This window comes from Aythya ferina (genome assembly GCF_964211825.1).
Source record: "Aythya ferina genome assembly, chromosome: 3".
In the NCBI taxonomy this organism is placed as follows: Eukaryota; Metazoa; Chordata; class Aves; order Anseriformes; family Anatidae; genus Aythya; species Aythya ferina.
The window spans coordinates 26,023,016-26,039,023 of record NC_140298.1 but is presented as its reverse complement, the minus strand read 5'-3'; the positions used below and the strand labels follow the sequence as shown (position 1 = coordinate 26,039,023).

Genomic DNA, 16,008 nt, shown 5'->3' with positions numbered 1-16,008 from the left:
CCTACAGCTCTCTGGCTGCACATACACAATTAGAGCAGTTAGATTCACTATTACAGCATCTTTGGCTAAGACACAGCAAAGTACCCTAGAAATGAGTGTCTTCCACTTCCACAGAGCTTAAGAATATGAATTATCTACTCTTCTTCAATGACACCAAATTTCTCCTCCATATTACACCTCTTTCACCAGTACTGACCCCATATGATCCAGTGATGAGTTGATGGAACTCAGAACAGAGCTGCTACTTCAGAAGAAGTAGGCTCAACACTTTTTCCTTTGAGAAGTTCAAAAGTGACACAACAAAGCTATCTTTGTATGCAGATAGACAGAAATGTGTTATAGTTGTCTGTTAACTTTCTTCTCTTTGTCTTATGATGACCAGAAGCAGTAAACTGACTTGTTTTCATGGCCACATTACCTTAATTAGCTTCAGAACTATCAGAAGAAGCATGTAGTCATGGGCTCTTTTGTTGTACAACCAGCCAAGTAAATCAAATACATAACATCACAACTAGTCCTATAATCTGTGTGTTCTGTAATTCTCAAAATACTAGGTCTGCAGCAGCTCCATGGCTTCAAGCTGTGATGCAACCCACTGTCATGGGGCAGGTTCGCATGGTATTTGATAGAGAGCACAAATACAGCTTCACTCATGAAGGAATTGTCTTAAATATTAAAATAATGTTATATTTCTGAAAGCGTTTATACTATAAAAGTAAATAAATCTCCTTTTACTGTTTGAGTGCTGGTTTTCTTTTCAACATGTTGCTCCATTTCTGGATGGGGATATAACTGTGATATGTACGGCACGCAGTCTGCATAGAACACAAAGGATACTGACTACCACAGACAGCACAATTCAGCAAATAAGCTGAGTAAAACCAAAGTAGGAGAATAGGCACAGGACTAAAACTGGGTACGCTGTGAAAACATTAGAATGGTCCTCAGCATGATTTTATCTCTAGCTAAATAACTATTTCAAACAATTCCCAGGCATTTTTACAGTATTAAAATCATGCTGCCAGTAAGCAGCATGCAAGTAGTCACAGTGTTGTAGCAGCTGCAGGAACTGAGAGTATGGACACAACCATTCCAAGACACAGGGCATAGCCCCAAGCAGTAGTGGTGTCATAGGGGTTTGGTTTTCATTTTAAAATCATAGAGTCTTAAAATTAACCTATTGATAAAGTTTCTCTAATTTCAAGTCCTGAGTGCTAATTTTACATGAGAACCCACAAAGTGAATATGAACATGGATCATTGTGGCTTAAAGCAGCCAGCAGCTAAGCAACACACAGCCTGATAACTGAAATTTAATTTATATTCATTATACTCTATTCTTGATGGTTTTAGGTTTTTCTGTAACAATAACTAAATTGAACATTACTAGTCTAGTTTATTTAATATCGCTAAAAAGTCTTCATAACATTTCTGAGTAACACATTTTTTCATTTTCATCTAAGCATACAATAATTATCAAATTGAACAGCAGACAGCTGTTTATGTTTTGGATTCAAGATCATTTACAATCTCGATGGGATATTCTTCTGCATTTGATAATGTTATTTGGACAACTAATACGAGCAATTTAACTGTCAAGCAACTTGATCAAAATCATTAGCAGCTAAAAAGAGATATTTATTTGAGAAGACATTGAAAATATTATTTGCAGATTTCTTTCCAAGACCTAAGGTTATGTGCATCAATAAAATGACACAGTATAGTCTCCAGTAACAAAGACTTCCAATATTAGTTGAATTTTCCCCAGTGACTCTTTTTCATTCTATAGCTACTATATACTTTTTATTATATATTCAACATATTTTGTAGGTTGCCTTCCCAGTCCCTCCCCCCCCCTCCCCCCGCTTTTGTTTGTTTGTTTGTTTCTGAGCCACAGTATAAAGCCTAATGCCTAGCAAATACATTAGCAATGGAACTTGTGACACCTGTCAATTCTTAATTTTTGTATCTGTTTATATAGGGAAGTTTAAGAGAAAAAAAAAGATATGCAGATGCATCTGATAATTTTGACTTTGGAACCTAAATATCACTCAAATTCACACTTTTAATTAAACCACTAAAACAAACAAAACAAGCAAACTTTTTAAAACTGAAGTCCTCAAAATACATTTTAATTTTGTTATGCTAGCTTGTTACTTTACTTGGTTACAGGTATAAAATACACTAGTAATTGCATAGTATTTACAGCACATATCTTTGGTGATCTGATATAACAGGCATCTAGAAGACGATACAAAATGCAACCTACAGCAGATATATCTTTTGAATATTCTGGAGACACAGCTACATCTGTGGATTCTCTGCTTTTCAGCTTTTAAACATTTTAAACACTGACCTTTAAAGGTGAAAAAACACCACTCCTTCAGAACTACCTACATGCATCTTGCTGTGAATTAAGAAGAAATCTAATTAAGATTAGAGCAGTCATATGTGTACCCCTAAACCAGCTAAATTTGTTTTCATGCCTTGCCTCAGTAACTGCAAAACATCAATTCAGATAAAAAGAATGGGATACAGTGGCTTCAACTGATAAAGTCACACGTGAAAAACCAAGATGATTAAGAAGTCAATCTCCAGGAGATAATTAGCAAGCAGTCATATTTCCAAAGTGAATACATCCAAACACTAAATACAAGTAAATACATCCAACACTAAAGCCAGAGAAAGCAAGCAGAACTTGAAAGATTTAGCACCTTGTTTCATTCTGAACTTAACTACATTTATCACTGCTTAAGTTAATGCTACTCATCTAACTGATTAAGTGAAAATAGTGCTCAAAGTTTCAGTTAGATTCTTGGTGGTAATTATTGGCTAGTAATTATTAGCTGGTATGTAGAATTAACAAGTTTTGTCATGTTAATTTAACTTATTTTTGTTTGTGTGTTTGGTGTGGTCAGGAAGGCAACAAAAAAAGTCATCAAATCTGTTCATCAAAGCTTTTTAAGTACTGCAACATGCTACATCAAATACAATTCCTATGCCCAGTTATATATTACCTCCATAGTCTGAACTCTTCAGAAAACCAAAATCTTTAAAAAAAACAAAACAAAACAAAACAAATGTTCCTATACATCCATACATGTTTTACATCTAGTATCTCTTATATGTTTTTTATGTTCTGAACAAACACCATCTGGTATCCATTAAATAAATAACCTGTGTGGTTTTTTTTTATTATTTAATTTTATTTTATTTTTATGATTTATTTAAAAATCTAATTGACATAATCGATTGCATTTTGTATCAAAGACAGAAGCCACGTGATTTTTTTTTCTGCCAAGCTCCATGAAAACTAGGAAAGAGATAAGAAAATAGTTATGATGTGAAGCACCTAATATGGACATTAGTCTAAAAAGAAGGAGAGAAGGAAGGAGAAAGGCAAATTTAAAGGCATTTAATAAAGTTGGAAAATAAGAAATACTTATTTTTCATTAATACCTTTTGTGTGGAACTTTTAAGAGAGTTATTACAGTCTGTTCTTGCAAAGAGAACCAAGAATAATGTTTTTTATTTGTTTATTCTACCAAGCAACTGAACTTCTCCCAAGAACAAATAAAAGGTGTAAAATCCACTATGTGCTTTCTGTGCCCTTAGACTGGTGGAAAGTTTCTGCATCAGATAATATTTATACCAGAATTTTGTTTTTGAAATACACAAGCACTATTGGTTTACCCAACTACTTGCAGTGGAAAGGGTCTAAAACCTTAATAATCTTAGAGGGATTGAAAAAAAAAAAAAAGTCCCATTAGCACTCTGAAGATGATTTGCTAAATAATACTATGTAATTAACAGAAAATTAATTTGGAAGGTACATACTGGTCCATACTGCCAGCCAAGTTCAATCTTATTCATAACCCAAAGTTCATGAATGTTCTCTGCTAATTTTTCTCTAATCCTTTCCAGGTGAGGAGGCAAAACAATCTAAAGAGAAAAGAGAGAAAGAGGCTGTTACAGAGAAGTTGTTTGACAGTGCAACATAGACTTTCATAGCCATCAAAATTTGTATAAACCACATCCCTCAACCAATCCAAAATAATTATTCGGTTCTTACTGATTAAAGTGATACAGAATTCCCAGATTAACAGAAATGCATATGCCCTTACAAATCCTAGAGTTGGACCAGCAAAAGAAAACTGTTTTAATCCCAACCCCTCCAAATGGCACAGAATACATTCCTGGCAGCTAGGTAGAAGCTACCCAAACCAATAGCATTTCTCAGATTAAAAAAAAAAAGAAAAAAATCTCAACAACTGAAGTAATCGAAGATCGAAGCTGAAAGACGTACTGTTCACATAAACTCGTGGCTTCGAGACTGGTGTGACCGGCAGAATTTTGGTTTCTTTGATCATGGGAAGGTCTATGCTACACCGGGCCTGATGGCACCGGATGGGATGCGCCTCTCTCAGAGAGGGGTAAGGATCTTAGGTCAGGAGTTGGCAGGGCTGATAGATAGGGCTTTAAACTAGAGTCGAAGGGGGAAGGGGCTAAAACCAGGCGCGCCAGTGAAGACCTAAGGGATGGTACGCTAGAATCAGAGGGGCTGTGTGCCAGTGGGGTCCTTTGGTCAGATCCACAAGGTGCTGAGTGTAAGGAGACGCACCTGAAGTGCTTTTACACAAACGCACGCAGTATGAGGAATAAAATAGATGAGCTAGAAGTCCTGGCCCAGTCCCGCAACTACGACATCATCGGCATAAGCGAAACCTGGTGGGATGAGTCCTGTGACTGGGGTGTTGCGATAGATGGTTACAGGCTCTTCAGGAGGGACAGGCAGGGTAGGCGAGGTGGTGGGGTGGCGATGTATGTGAAGCAGGGGCTGGACTGTGTGGAACTTCAGGTCGGCGATGGCAAAGTTGAGAGCCTCTGGGTAAGGATCAAGGGACGAACGAATAAAGGGGATGTCGTTGTGGGAGTCTATTACAGACCGCCTGGCCAGGATGATAGCACCGATAAATTATTCTTTACAGAACTAAGAGAGGCCTCGAGATTAACTCCCCTTGTCCTTATGGGGGACTTCAACTTGCCGGACGTTAATTGGGAGTGCCACACGGCTGACACAAGCAAGTCCAGGAGGTTCATGAAGCACCTAGATGATAACTTCTTGGTACAGGTGCTAACGGAGCCAACTAGGAATGGTGCCCTCCTAGACCTGTTGCTAGAAAACAGAGAGGGTCTGGTGGGAGATGTGGTGATTGGTGGCCGCCTCGGTCATAGCGACCATGAAGTGGTTGAGTTCAAAATTTATGGTGACAGAAGGAAAAGTGCCACCAAAACCTCATCCCTAGATATGGGGAAAGCGGACTTCAGGCTGCTCAGGGAACTAGTCAGTAAGGTCCCCTGGGAAACTGCTCTTGAAGGCCTCGATGTCCACCAGTGCTGGTCACTCTTTAAGCGATGCCTCCTAGAAGCACAAGATCAGGCAATTCCTAAATATCGCAAGTCAGGCAGGCGGGGCAGGAGGCCGGCGTGGCTGACCAGGAACATTCTAATGGAGATTAGGCGGAAACAGAGAGTGTTTCGCTACTGGAAGGAGGGCCAGGCGTCATGGAAAGAATACAGGGATGCTGTTCGTGTTTGTAGGGAGAAAGTTCGAGTGGCCAAAGCACAGCTAGAGTTGAAGCTGGCTGTGTCTGTGAGAGAAAATAAAAAGGGTTTTTTTAGATATGTAAATGGAAAAAGGAGAACTAAAGAAAACATAGGGCCGCTCCTTGATAGGGAAGGTCTCCTCACAGACGATGACGTAGGCAAAGCAGAGACGCTTAACGCCTTCTTTGCCTCTGTCTTCAATGCCGATGATGGGCTTCGGGACCCAGGGTGCCCTGAGCTGGAGGACCGGGACGGTGGGGATGACAAACTCCCAACTGACCCTGAACGTGTGCGGGATTTGCTACTCCACCTGGATCCCTACAAGTCCATGGGTCCGGATGGGATTCATCCCCGGGTGCTGAAAGAGCTGGCGGATGTCATAGTGGAACCTCTCTCAATTATTTTTCAATGATCCTGGGAATTTGGAGAGGTCCCAGTAGACTGGAAGCTGGCAAATGTTGTGCCGATTTTCAAGAAGGGTCAGAAAGAAGACCCTAGCAATTACAGGCCTGTCAGTCTCACGTCAGTGCCTGGTAAAATCATGGAGAAGTTGGTTCTCGGACTTATTGAGGCGCACCTGGGGGACAAAGCAGTCATTGGTCCCAGCCAGCATGGGTTTGTGAAGGGTAGGTCCTGCCTAACTAACCTGATTTCCTTTTATGATAAGATCACCCGTATGGTGGACCAAGGGAAACCAGCTGATGTGATTTTTTTGGACTTCAGCAAGGCTTTTGACACGGTTTCCCATAGGATCCTACTGGACAAAATGTCCACCATACAGCTAAATAAAAACATCATACGATGGGTGAGCAATTGGCTAACGGGCAGGGCCCAAAGGGTTATGGTAAATGGAGCTGCGTCAGGCTGGCGGGCGGTCACCAGTGGGGTCCCTCAAGGCTCCATTTTAGGGCCGGTACTTTTCAATATTTTTATAAATGATCTGGATGTAGGAATAGAGGGTATTTTGAGCAAGTTTGCTGATGACACCAAACTTGGAGGAGTTGTGGACTCAAATGAGGGCGTAAAGGCCTTGCAGAGGGATCTGGACAGGTTGGAGAGCTGGGCGATCACCAACCGCATGAAGTTCAATAAGAGCAAGTGCCGGGTCCTGCACCTGGGACGGGGAAACCCTGGCTGCATGTACAGACTGGGCGATGAGACGCTGGAGAGCAGCCTAGAAGAGAGGGATCTGGGGGTCGTGGTAGACAGCAAGTTGAATATGAGCCAGCAGTGTGCCCTGGCAGCCAGGAGGGCCAACCGTGTCCTGGGGTGCATCAAGCACGGCATCGCTAGTAGGTCAAGGGAGGTGATTGTCCCACTCTACTCTGCGCTGGTGCGGCCTCACCTCGAGTACTGTGTGCAGTTCTGGGCACCACAGTATAAAAAGGACATGAAACTGTTGGAGAGTGTCCAGAGGAGGGCTACGAAGATGGTGAAAGGCCTGGAGGGGAAGACGTACGAGGAACGGCTGAGGTCACTGGGCCTGTTCAGCCTGGAGAAGAGGAGGCTGAGGGGAGACCTCATCGCAGTCTACAACTTCCTCGTAAGGGGGTGTCAAGAGGCAGGAGACCTTTTCTCCATTAACACTAGTGACAGGACCCGCGGGAACGGGGTTAGGCTGAGGCAGGGGAAATTTAGGCTGGACGTCAGGAGGGGGTTCTTCACAGAGAGGGTGGTTGCACACTGGAACAGGCTCCCCAGGGAAGTGGTCACTGCACCGAGCCTGTCTGAATTTAAGAAGAGATTGGACTGTGAACTTAGGCACATGGTCTGAACTTTTGGGTAGACCTGTGCGGTGTCGAGAGTTGGACTTGATGATCCTTAAGGGTCCCTTCCAACTCAGGATATTCTATGATTCTATGATTCTAATTTTCTGAAAAACACTTCGGACAAATACAAATGTTTGAGAACTGCACATCAATAAAAAGAGAGAGAGATCATGATGACAGGTGAAAAGTGAAATCAGGATTGCATGTCCGCTATCTCCAAAATTCTAAATCAGATACTCTGTGTCTCAGAAACCAGAGACCTTAAACATACAATGCTGTGAATCCTGATAATGTTACCCTAATTGTTAGCATTACAGAACAATAACTAATGACACATGTAGAACACTGTATTTAGCACATACTGAAATTAAGTAGCATTTTTTTTCTTTCTGATGTGATTTTTTCCAGGCACAAGTTCCTAAATATGGTAAAATGTGACTACGTGGTGTCCAAAACATTGTATTATCTAGAACTCTGCTCAAGTGTAATAAAAACTTATTTTTTATCTGTGTTCAGAGATTGAGCTCTTTGCTACCAGAATTATTGTTCTCTCCCACTACATGGAAAAAAAAAAAAAAAAAAGAAAAAGAAAAAAATACAACTTTACAACTTCAATGCCCACACTGAAGTTTCTGCCCACAATGAGTCAAATGTAACACTCAGTAAGCTGAAAGGACAGTAAACAAATAGGGCTGAAGGTGGTCTAAAGGTCTTAGTGCAAAGCTTTTAGTAATTAAAACTTTTAATTTTAATTAAACTGTAGTAAAAAAAGATATTTTTATAATTAAATAAAGACATTACTATATAAATTATCTTGAGTGCCACAAATTATCTTGAGCTTTACAGTTACCTTAAAGGAGGCTTTAGGTAGGTGGGGATTGGGCTCTTCTCTCAAGCACTAAGTGATAAGACAAGTGGAAACCCCCTCAAGTTGCATCAGGGGATTCAAGTTTGGATATTCGGAAAATTTTCTTCACTGAAAGGGTTGTGAAGCCTATTGAAACAGGCTGCCCAGGGAAGTAGTTGAGTCACCATCCCTGGAGGCCTTCAAAAAATGTATGCATGTAGAGCTTAGTGACATGATTTAATGGTGGACTTGGCTGTGCTAGGTTAAAAGGTTGGACTAGATTATTTTAGAGGTCTTTTCCAACCTAAATGATTCTATGATTCTAAGACAGTGGCAACTGTCAAAGCAACACACTAAATTCAAATATTCTTTTTCGTATACTCCAATATTAAGGCCAAAATATATTCTCCACTACAGTGTTTGTGAATTGAAATAGATGAAATTTTTAGTGAGTGCTATATGGACTTTGTGGTGCCTCTGACTTTTTTCTGGTTTTCAACTTCTAATGACGGAATGTATCAGAAAAAATCTGAGAAAAAATACAAGTTTGAAACAAGCTGTAAATTCAAACAAGTGTGCAATAAGATAGCACTATAATGTCTGTGATTGCATACGGAAATTTAATCTTTTAGTATCAATACCTGGCTAGTATCCACAGGAACTGGGGTAAAAGCTGCTTGTGAGAGAGAAAGAGTGGGACCCAGTAGGTCTCTTGTGTAGCTGCGATCCTGCTTGTACTCTCGGCTATGCTCCACTTTAAGTTTCTCTTTTGGTAGGACAGCTTCAAAGCAAGGGGCATATCCAGGTGGAGGAAGGAACTTGAACTCTCCATGGCGACCTCCAAGCAAGAAACGTACCCTGTAAAATCATAGTTGATTTAGATAATTGAGATACCTCTGGTGTCAAACCTCGTCAGTATGTCAGTCTAACAACTACTGAATGTTACTGAAAAAAAAGGGAAAAAAGAAAAAAAATGAAAGAAAAAAACACTGCTATAGTTTATTTGCATTAATTACATTTCAACTCTAACTAGTGCTGGAGTAGTAAGTGAAAAGAAAAAGAGGAAAACTAAACTAAGCATTCTTTTTCTTTTACTTAATTTCTGTTTCAATAAAAATATTTTAAATCAGTGATGGGAGGGGGGCAGGGAGGTGGGGGGCTGAGGAGATCAGCTTGCTTGGCATGCCTATGAAATAAGCAGCAGGCTTTTGAGATTCAGAAGGCTGAGATTATAGCCCAGAGTAATCAATCAGGAACCTGTCAACTCTCTATACATTGGGAAATTCTCCATTTGCTCTCATTTCAGAAATGAGCCTGAAAACTCAGCAGAATTTGATTCCTCCTTTTCTCTCACAGAACACTAAACATTTAGGATGCAACACAACAGCTCCCATATTTTCTTCCCCAAATCACATACTTGTCATGTTAGTAGAAACCTAGGGGAAAACATTCTTTTATTCATTACAAAGCGGTGAATTTTTCATAGCTTTTTTGTTCCTAAACAAATTAATAAATGAAATTACATGAAAAAAAATCGTCCTAGAACATTTCAATTCTAAAGGAAAAAAAATAGAAAATCCCTGGCCTTGCAACAGAATTATGTTGTCCCCTCTTTAATATTTGCTGTGTCTCATAAGATTGCTGTCACTCCTATATAGCACATGAATTATATCTGTCAAATATTTATCTCATGAAATAAAGCACGATAAGGCATGCAGAAAAATGGTTCTGCATTTCACAGTATGCATATCTATAGTTTTATCACACTGTATCTTTTGTAACTTCATTGTTCAAGGAAAAGTCTAAAGAAGTGCATTTTGTACCTGGAATAAGATATTAGCTTTTAGTTTCTGTAGTATTTATCAGTTCTTTAATGATCTCTAACCAAGCATCACTTTCTCTCCAGCAGAAATCAGCTTTCAGGCTTTACGTTTGGCAGTTCTGCTGAAGTCAGTCCTTCTGCTGGAATTTCTCACAAACTTTTTTAATATTATAGCCTCAATCTATTGAAAACATGGAAGCAGAAGTCTGGCACCTCAAGTGTCACTTGAAATTTTATAGAAAACCTGTACAACAACCAGAACAGAGATTGACTGAACTCCTGTTAATCCGTCCTGCTAAAAAGAAAGTGTACCACCATTTCTTAAGGTAAATGCAGATAATATATCTTCAAATAACAGTTACCACCTCATAGCAAGTGCCTTTGGGCAAACATTTTTAATATCAGAGAACAGAGACAGAGATAAGTGTTGTGTTTTTTTCCCATACACGTTAAATGCTATCCTGGAAGTGAATGTGCATTGTAGCGTCAGCTAAGAAATCATAAAGCTGTTTCTAAGGCCTATCTGCAAACCACCTGAATGCACCTATGAAAAACAACAGATGCACCACCTCTTCAGGACTCCTTTGTAGCTTTCACCACCCAAGAACAGGAGCTGTGCCAAAGAAGCAGATGTCAGAAAGGGAAATGAGAGTGAAGACAGACAGGGAAATAATTTAGCATATTCACATCTACTGAAAACAAGAGACCAGGAAAAAAACTACACTGGATACTAACTTTATTCCTGCAGAGAAGCTCACAACTGGGAAGAAGAGGCCATCTATGTTGAAATTCTCAAACATTCCTTGAACTGGCTGACCATTTATCCGAAAAGAGATGCTGGGAGCGCTCAGATCCAAACAGCAGCTAATAACATCATCAGTTCTTAACAGATGTTGGTTGGGAGAATTTACCGTTCGTGCTACACAACCTGTGGAAGCAAAGGAGATGCATTTAGCAAAACTTCAGAGAATCATACAGGTGTTCACAGCAGCCTAAAAAAAAAAAAAAAAAAAAAAAAAAAAAAAAGAGAAACAGGAAACAGCAATAGAGCACACATGCATTAATTCACAAATTCACCCTATAAAATCCAAGACCCGATTTTAAGCTTGCAATATGGTGAAGAAAAGCACCTAATCACATCTACAAAAACATCAAGCTATTTTAATCATAAAGATTAAGTTACATCTTATATGAGTGAATATAATTACTGATAACCCTTATAAACAGTTAAAACCAGGTAAGTTAAATTTTATTCCTCACAGTCATGTAAAAGTATATTGCAAAACAAATGTAAGTGTGTAATATGGAACCTAGTATACTTAACTAAATAATCTTTCATTATTCAAGATAAGGACAAGTATTGTACTTTCAATTATTTAGGAAAAGCAAGATGTTTCTCGTACCAGAAAATGGTCCAGATCATGGTACCGGATGATACTAAGCAGTTTCATAATCACATCCTAACTTAGTACTTTCCCAGCACATATCAAAGATAGCACCAGTTTTGAAGCATATATATTCATGAAACACTACTTTGAGAAACAGCTTAGCTTTTTTTTTTTTTTTTTTTTTAAATGTCAAGGGTGACTAAACTTTAAAAGAACTATTAGTGAAAACAGTGGATGCTTCATGTATTCAAGGTGTTCAACTTGAGACTAGATGCCTTTTTAGATGTTAAAATTTAGCCAAATATAGGGGTCATTGGGTTCAATGAAGAACTGACTTTTTAAAAGAAATATGTAATTATCTTTGATTTACACAGTCAGCCCAAATGATTTAAGTCTCTTTCCTGGCCTTAGGCTTTAAAGTTCTATGAGTTCTACTTCTCTATATTAAAGAAGTAATTGCATGACTGAAGAAACAAATGTAAATTAAATGTGATTCTGGCAAAGACTTGTTCCAGAACAGCAGCTCAGTGGTAGGAATTATTGTTGCTATTCATTAATGCAGTAAATACTTCATTCTCCAAAGATTATTTTCAAAATGTTTCAGAGACTTGTCAGCCTGGGATTGTGAAGGCCACGATTTTCAAAATTCAACTATTTAAAGTCCTTCTAAGTTTGAGATGTATGTATTACATTTCCCACAGAAAATGTCAAGGAAAACAATATTTCCAAATCTGTCAGCCACATTTACAACAGAAATTAATATTAAAAACTAAGTATACTAATTTGATCTGACTTTTTTGACTGGGATGGATTATTGACTTAAGAGCCACAAAAATTATTCATTTATTCTGTGACATTTCTGATTTAAGAAGTTTCCATTAGGTAGAAAAATAATTCTGATTTTAAGTAACCTTATGTTTCCTCCCTAAAAGTGAACCTAACTACAAAAGTTATTTGGGTTACCTCAATATTTTCTGTTTTTTCTGTAATAATACTTCATCTGACAAACTCAGTTATGACACATCTTTACTGACACCATTAATTATGCATCATTGTTCCAAAGCAATTTTCACCATACATGAGAGCAAAAGTGGCAGCTATGTTATCAAGATGCCACTCTAGCGGGTATATTATTACTTTGTGATACAATATTCTGCTATTTTGATTGAAGAAGTTTTTTGAAATGTAAAACTCTCTTCTTCCAAGTACCTAGCCACAATGCCTCAAATCTTCAAAGACACTGAATCATACATACAGCTGACTCACTAACAAGTCTCTCTCATCTGTGAAGGGTCTTTAAAAAATAAGCTCGTATGTATACAGTGGCACAACTTGCCAGTCTAACAAGCCTCACCCAGTTTCCTGTCAGTTCTACAGTTTACCAATAATCTCTCAAAATCAAAGGAGACATTTTTTCCTTAACAAAATGAAACTGCAATAGAAATGCTTTTCAAGTTTAGGAATCTCCATGTGTAGAATTACCCATTCATACCAAATGATACCTTGGAATCTTTGCATGTGAGCAAAATCAAGCAAAAAAAAGATGACTCTGATATTGCTAACTCAGTTTGGAGAGAGAATAAGCTATTTGCAGAAACAACAACAAATACAAAAAGTTTGGATACTCAGTCCTGCTTTTCTAGAATTCACATACAGAAATTTCTATTAACAGATGATCCAGTATGGGTCAATAACATTTAAATACTGAATACACACTAAACACACCATATATCAGGCAGGAATATGATTTTTCAAGTTATGTAATAAACAGTTAATGTATGCAACTAAAGCGTTGACATCGCTACAGAAAAAATATCTAGTTTTAAAACGTATAGCAAAAAGCATAACTATGAATCAGGTCTCTCAGACTGTTCTTCCACTATCACACAGGAATTATAAATACAGACTACAGAATTCTGACTAGGCCAGAATTCATTTTTTGTAATTTGAAGTTTTAAATAAAAATTTTATAATTACTGTAAAAAAAAAAAAAAAGGCTGAAACATATTATTATTCTGCCTGCATTACTTATTACTTTGTATAAAATAAATTTTTCTATTTGCAATATCAACTTCAAACATATTCTGATGGGACCGTGTTTCTGGATATTCCACGTGTCAACTGAGACATCCAATTCATTCCTGAAAAACAACCTCACTGGAACTCCAAGTTTAACAACCTTGCTTAAAAAAATATATACATAAAAAAATAAAAATAAAAGAGAGAGAGAGAGAAAAGAATAAGAGAAAAAAAAAAAAAGTGGAAATACTACCTGACCACAGATGTAGACCATCAAAGCCATAGGAATACAAGTCATCACCAACACCATTTCCTCCCCATTCTGCTCCTCCCCCTGGATATGGTGAGTAGCCTTCTGTTGAAGCCCAGCCCACTCGTAGATGAGTTGATTCTGCAGTCACAAATGGCTCTAGATGGTCCACCATAAGTTCATAGTACCATTTTCTGTACTGGGCAGAGCCTTCACTAATCCCCAAAAAGATATTGGGTCGCATGCTGAAAGAGAAAGCATAAAAGTGGTTATGAAAAACTCAAGAACTCAATGTACTCCTGCAGACTTTTCATTTATCTCAAATTTAATGTTTTACTTTATTTTTTTTTATTAGAATAATATAGATAAAATTAAAAGCTGCTGACATTTAATCTCCTTAAAATATTTTTTAAAAGTTTGACAGGAGCTATCTTTTAGAAGAAAACATCATTGGTAAATTAGTAGCAAGATCACCCATTAAATCTTTTCTGACTGAACACAGTACCAGCTTAGTCAAGACTTTGTCCAAACTCTATAATTTAATCAATCTAATTATCCAATTTAATCTTTTTAAAATATGAGCTGGCAACAAGAATTTTCTAGTACCCTGAAAAAATACATCAAACTTCAGTACCTTAGAATCCTCCTTTACCAATTATTTGTGGTGAAAGTTATGTAAGTTTTGTTTTCTCTCTAAATGCACTCAATGCTTAATTAGCCTTTCTGACTTTTGTAAAATAATATTTTTCCTTATCACCATAGGAATATAAATGTATTTATTCGTAACTTACTAATACAGAGCAAAAATATGTTAAATACATTAGCTTTTTCTGCAGCTGTATTTGGGAAGGACAGCTGCACCTTACCTTTACAAGATCAAAACTCACCTTGTAAGCTCAATCAGTACCCACACTTAAAATTTCTTCTAACATGGAATTATTCTTATTATACTATCTTTGCATGTATTATATTTGTTGGTGTGTTATTGTGTGTATTGGCAGGGAGGAGAGGGCGTGTCAGATGTGGGTATGAAAAATAAGTATACATTATGAGTGAATGTATTACCTATATGTTTGTTAACTTAATTTCATTTTCAGATTGGGATTTATTTTTACTTCAAAAGGTCTCCTCGTAACATACAATTGTGGATTTTTTTTTTAATGTTTTTCAACATCTAATTAATCCTAAAAAATATAATTCCTATGAATTGTAATTACTATTTCTATGTTTCAACTTTCATTCTCACTTAATTACTGAGACTTTTTTTTAAAGAGACATAAATTTGAGATCGAGGAAGGCCGCATTGAATCTGCACTTGAGGCCAGATTCTTCTGCCTTAGCATACATTTAAACTCTTGTGATATTTCATAAATATTAGTTTGGTGGTTTAAGATGTTACTCACTCCAGCTTGTTATTAACATCAGCTGGAAGGTAACTTTTACAATTTTGCTACCGTGAAGGAGCTCCCCATAAATATCCCATGCAAAATTCACAATATCTGCTTAAGATACTGGTGAAGGTATTTGGTATTAGATTCTTGATTTTGTCCAAAGCTCGATCCTCACAAGATTATAAACATTGGTGGAAGAAGGCAATAAAAAGTACTTGTCGATGATATTTTGAAAGCACAGTTAGATCTAGACAAGAATGTTTGAAAAGACTTCACAATTTCACATATTTAAAGCAGTTGAGATAGAGAGAGGGAGGGTGCACGCAACTTTAGCTTGCAGCAGCTCTTACCCGTATTTTTATTATAACAAATACCACAAACAGTATTTAAAATCGTAATGAGAATAAAATACCTCAATTAAAGTTTTGGATGTAAACAGTTTTCCTCTAGTGGCTATTTTTATTTTTTTTTTAACCACAAGTTTTATTCTGTTTTGTTCATACATACAGATTCACTCTTTTTCTCTTTACCTGCTAACATGGTTGACTAGGCGTGTCTGTAATAGCAGATCTCTTCCAGGCAGGAGATTATCACAGATTAGATGTTGATTAGACCGCACAGCTACTCCATGACATACACAGAGAGAACACAAGACATCCAACACCTGGAAAAAAAATAGATTATCTTTTTTTTTTTTTTTTTCATGTTTTATAGTCTTCATAATCACACTGAGTTACTTCTGGCAATCTAATGCTGTACATCTTGTTAGTGGAAGACGTGTAAGGGTACAACACCATGAAAGCATCTAGCATAGTCATTTTATTTTACAACAATCCTGAAATTCTCCTAAAAATACTAAGATGTATGCTCCCTGCTTCCCTTGAGGTTTAGGTAGTATCACTGCTTTCATCAAAAA

The 16,008-nt window shown here is 37.6% G+C and overlaps 1 protein-coding gene across 13 annotated transcripts in view; it reads right to left on the bottom strand.

Annotated features, from left to right (window-relative positions):
- The window catches only part of RYR2 (ryanodine receptor 2), a 428,706-nt gene that overhangs the window by 176,666 nt on the left and 236,032 nt on the right, over positions 1-16,008 (bottom strand). For all 13 annotated transcript variants that reach the window (XM_084513246.1, XM_084513253.1, XM_084513254.1 and 10 more), the window contains 5 exons: positions 15,623-15,756; positions 13,705-13,946; positions 10,780-10,972; positions 8,864-9,080; positions 3,837-3,941 (listed from right to left, as the gene is read on the bottom strand). In XM_084513246.1, the coding sequence (XP_084369372.1) occupies positions 3,837-3,941; positions 8,864-9,080; positions 10,780-10,972; positions 13,705-13,946; positions 15,623-15,756 (891 nt within the window). The remainder of the gene's footprint in view (positions 1-3,836; positions 3,942-8,863; positions 9,081-10,779; positions 10,973-13,704; positions 13,947-15,622; positions 15,757-16,008) is intronic.